Below are 4,707 nucleotides of genomic sequence, written 5' to 3'. Positions count from 1 at the left end.
TTAATTGAAGACTAAGTGAAAATAAAATTAATTATTAAGATATTCTTAGGAACAAAAAAAAAAAGAAATAATGGAGAAGCAATTAATTTAAATCAAATCAAATTATATAGTGGCTTTTTATTTCGATCTACACAACCATGCAACCTTGTTTACATGAAGTGTGCCTCTTATTGATGCCATATATATAATAATAGCAATTAAACTCATGCATCAATAACTAATTACCATGCATGATGCAACAATTAAAACTCCTAGAAATTAATTTTGCCTGAAAATGTTTGGCCAAACCTCCAATTAGCAGGCACAACATTATACTCAGTCACCATCCTACCATCGCTAGTCGCCACTTGAAATGACAAACCTTGCCCAACCAATTGAGAGTTAGTCACCCACTTTTGGCCCCAATCGCGCCTCATTGAACTCCAAACACTCTTCGATCCCTTAATATTAACAGCCCTCACAACACCATCGCCGCCAACATTGAAGACCAACACCTTTATGTAATAAGGATTCCCGGTAATCTCATACCTAATCCCACCTTTCTTCACACAAGGTACTCGTCGGTACTGGACGGGGATGATTCCGGCTTTGTAGTTGGCTAGTTTTACAAACATCGGCATGGACAAGTCGAAATGTTGGTTCGGGAAGTTGCACCATTGCGGTGGCTTGTCGCTGGGAGGACAGGAGTTGGTCGCGGTGACGGTGATGGAACCGGCTTTAGGGTAACACCATTGTGGATCATTCACACACTTGATCTCATAACAAGCACCACAAGTTGCTCCATTCTGGAACAGTGCATAACTTAAAGCTGTTGTTTCGAGTCCATACCCTTGGTCGAATAGATTACCATAGCCACAAGCTCCCTCTGCATAACATATATATTCATGTAAACATTAAGCAAAACATAACTGAGAATGCGACATCATAAACTGATAAAAAGATTGTCCTTTACAGATCTTATATAAGCCTAAACTCGAACCATTAGGTCTAAGAGTGTACATCGGGCTTTCAAACGCTGTCCGATCCGATGACCCGAACCGACCTGGAGCTTATCGGGTAGGATTGAAAGCTTTAGTATTGGTCCGGCCTAGACCCGACCCAATATGTTCTTAATAGGCTGTAACCCGAATATTTTAGCCGGGCTGAAACCCGATAACATAATCATGTACACATAAGCAATAATACATTACCAAGAGCGGCACAATACAATATTATTCTTTGGACATCTGATATGGGTTCTAGAAAATTGAAACTACACATATTAGTTAGTATAAATTTATAACAATTAATTGTGTTTAATGAATACACTTACGCATGGTTGCCTTTCCAGACATGTCACCATAGAAAGTTGCATGTGCATTGAACCAACCATCAACTGCATCAACCTCAATTGGATTGCTCATGGTTTTTACAAAAATGAGAGCCATGAACATAATACATAACATTGTAGCAAAATCCCTAGAGCTAGCCATGCTTATAATTTCTTACGTATGAGTGTTAGTACATATTGTACAAGCATTGTGACTGCGTGTATATATATATATATATAGCTTGGATTTAATTACTTGCCAAAAGTAAAAAGATTTAGTTTTTGATAGAAAAGGCAATTTCATCCATTTTCCAGGCAGTGCCTAGCTACTGCCAGGCAACTTACGTTCATGAGCATTTTACCTATTTAAATTCCAAATACACCACATATAGACTAGTAAGACCAATGGTTGGTCTGGTGATAATTATCTGTTAACAGGAACTTTTCATAATATATGCAAATAAAGATTCACCTAACCACTCTATCCATCTATTATATCTATCTATGACTCCGTTTGGTAGAGTGAAAAGTTTGATTTTCAATGTTAGAGGAAATGCTGTAGAAAAAAAAACTGAGCTTAAAGCTGTTAAATATGCTGTGAGGTGTTTAGTGAACTAAAAATAGATGCTAGCGGAAAAGTTATTGAATAAAAGTATTATCTTGAAATTAATAATAAATTTAATCATTTTTAATCATTTTGTTATTAAGTTTAATCTAATAAATATTTTAACATTAAAAATATGATTTTTTTATGTAATATGTGATTAAAAATTGTTAAGTAAAAAAATTTATAAATACAGCCACATCCACTGTCATTTGAGCTTATTTTAAGCTAGCGAAACCGCTACCATTTGAGTACTGGTTCCGCTGAAGACGCTAACCCGTTTGGTAAGGCGTTCGACGCCAAAGGTCCCGCCCAGAGGAACCGTTGACTCCGCCGCTTTACCAAACAAGAACTACATATATATAACATATGGAAGCAAATTCATATATTGGCGAAATTCTTTATGCCCATGTCAATATTTTATTGCTCCGAAACAATGCCACATGAAAAATATACAAATTAATTGTTTTATAAATTTAATGAATCATAAGTTATTACAATATATAACTACAATTACATACCGCGCGAAACGCGAGCATGCAATTAGTTTTCAAACAACTCCCACGCATAATGGGCTTTTCTTTGTTAAGGGATGTCCAGCCTATGTTGGTGGTCTCATATACCTTTCGTAATATGTTGGCATAAGCGTGTTGTATGGTCTCTATGGTCACACGGCCAATTAACCTATCCGAACGTTTATTAGATTCAAGTGTGTTCTCAAATTTTCTAAACTATGTGTTGTCCGTGTTTTTTTTTCCTTTCCAAAATAACATTTCATTTAAAATAAAACATCGGATTGTGATAATTTTTTACCAAACGTTTTGGCAAAGTTTTGTGCGTCCACATCAGCATTCCGAAATGATGTAACATTAAAAATTATATAAACTAATTGTTTTATAAATTTGATGAATCATAAATTAATGAGTTAATATTGTATTTTTGTATTCAAATAATTTTTAATTAATTTAATTCTAGATATGGACATGGAGAGATGAATATGTTTATTCATACTCATCAAGATTATACAAACATAGTAATTAATTTGGAGGAACAAGAAAAATATATGGAATTTAGCCAAATCATTTTATTTATTCAATTATAAAAATAAAGCACATAACAATTTCATTTCCAATCAAGAACAATTAAGTACTCTTGTTTTGAATTCAAAATCTATAAATAACACATAATCAGCTCCTCTAAAACAAATTAAATTTCCGATAATTTTCCTAGAGATTATTTTTACCTTCATATGTTTGGCCGAATTGCCAATTAGAAGGCACAAAATCATACTCAGAAACAGTTTTTCCATCACTACCACTCACTACAAATGACAAGCTTTGCCCTACCAAGTTATTTCCAGTCTGCCAATTTTGGCCCCAATTCCGCGACATTTGAATCCAATCAGTATTCGATCCCTTAATCCGAACACTAACAACATCACCAGCTCCTCCAACGTTGTACACTAACACAAGTAACCAATACGGATTTCCTTTAATCTCGTACTTAATCCCGCCTTTCTTAACACAAGGTACTCGTCGATACTGGACCGGGATGATTCCCGCTCTGAAATACGCCAGTTTTGTAAACATCGGCATGGATAAGTCGAAGTGTTGACGCGGAGGATCGCACCATCCCCCTGGTTGGAAGCTAGGAGGGCAGAAGTTGGATGCTGTGATGGTGATTGAACCGGCATTAGGGTAACACCATTGCGGATCATTCACACACTTTATCTCAAAACATGCTCCGCAAGTGGAACCATTGTTGAATAGTGCAGTGCTTAGGGCTGCTGTTTCAAGTCCATATCCTTGTTTGAATAGATCTCCATATCCACAAGCTCCCTCTGTTTAAATAATGGCATATTTATCAGTTTAAACAAATGGAAAACTAGGGCAAAGAAAGAAAGCACGACTTATGCATTATTGTTTTCGGTTACCAAAAAAGGGAAGAAAAAAAAAGACTTACGCATTGTTTCTCCGCCAGACATATCGCCGTAGAATGTGGCACTTGCAGAGATCCAGTTATTGTCACCATTGTAATTAGGGTTTTTCATGCTCATGGTCTTCACAAGAAGGAGAGCCATGAACATGAACATGAACATGGTAGAAAGACTTCTATGGGCAGCCATTTTTGTACTGCAAATTCTTTTTGTGCTAAGAATGCAAGCAGAAAAATGTTATATATTATATATATAGATACAGAAGTCAATCAAATATTAAATACAAAGGTAAGGCAAGATCAAGACGTTTAATGATTCTATCCAAGTCCAATTTGTGCATTTGATTGATAGAAAATATTTTGGCATAATTAGAGAATAAAAATAATCTCAAATTGAATTTTCTTTTCTTTCCCTTTTCTCCATCACGATTATGGTTATAAATAAATTTTTTTTAAAAAAACCCCTAAAATGACCAACTTTTTATGACTTATGAGTTATGAGCAAGGCATTGCCAAATAAGTTTGTTTTTTAAAAATTAATTGACCAAAATCAAGGATTTCTAATTACGAGGAATGGGTTAATTTGCTGATGATGTTTTTCATAATCACCTTTGGCACATAGATGAAATAATATATGTCAAGATTAATTAATTATTTTTTGACTTTTCAAATATGAATGAAATGAACAACTAATTGCGAGAAATGCGTATAATTAATTAAATATAAAAGTATGAAAATCATCATACTTTTTTTGTTTCCTTTTAAAGTATGGTATTTTCTATTTTGGAGGTATAGAAAGGTAGGTGGCCTTGTTTTACCTTTTATAAATTTTCAAGAATCATTCCAATATTTTTTTTGT

The 4,707-nt window shown here is 34.5% G+C and overlaps 2 protein-coding genes across 2 annotated transcripts; both read right to left on the bottom strand.

The window, feature by feature from the left end:
* Positions 1 to 251: 251 nt before the first annotated feature.
* LOC119979906 (expansin-A23-like) lies at positions 252 to 1,472 on the bottom strand. The gene is made up of 2 exons (XM_038822527.1): positions 1,313 to 1,472; positions 252 to 865 (listed from the first exon to the last, which is right to left on the bottom strand). The coding sequence occupies exons 1-2, from the start codon at positions 1,470 to 1,472 to the stop codon at positions 252 to 254; spliced, it is 774 nt and encodes a 257-aa protein (XP_038678455.1).
* Positions 1,473 to 3,139: 1,667 nt separating this feature from the next.
* LOC119979905 (expansin-A9-like) lies at positions 3,140 to 4,038 on the bottom strand. Its single transcript, XM_038822526.1, has 2 exons — positions 3,876 to 4,038; positions 3,140 to 3,753 (listed from the first exon to the last, which is right to left on the bottom strand). The coding sequence occupies exons 1-2, from the start codon at positions 4,036 to 4,038 to the stop codon at positions 3,140 to 3,142; spliced, it is 777 nt and encodes a 258-aa protein (XP_038678454.1).
* Positions 4,039 to 4,707: the final 669 nt, after the last annotated feature.

The sequence above is a fragment of the Tripterygium wilfordii genome, chromosome 15, assembly GCF_013401445.1.
Source record: "Tripterygium wilfordii isolate XIE 37 chromosome 15, ASM1340144v1, whole genome shotgun sequence".
In the NCBI taxonomy this organism is placed as follows: Eukaryota; Viridiplantae; Streptophyta; class Magnoliopsida; order Celastrales; family Celastraceae; genus Tripterygium; species Tripterygium wilfordii.
This window is presented reverse-complemented; position numbering and strand designations above follow the sequence as displayed.

Coding starts and splice junctions, on each gene's coding strand:
- LOC119979906 (XM_038822527.1), bottom strand. CDS start 1,472: ATGGCTAGCTCTAGGGATTTTGCTACAATGTTATGTATTATGTTCATG. Junction 866..1,312: donor GTCTGGAAAGGCAACCATGC/GTAAGTGTATTC, acceptor TATGTTATGCAG/AGGGAGCTTGTGGCTATGGT.
- LOC119979905 (XM_038822526.1), bottom strand. CDS start 4,038: ATGGCTGCCCATAGAAGTCTTTCTACCATGTTCATGTTCATGTTCATG. Junction 3,754..3,875: donor GTCTGGCGGAGAAACAATGC/GTAAGTCTTTTT, acceptor TTATTTAAACAG/AGGGAGCTTGTGGATATGGA.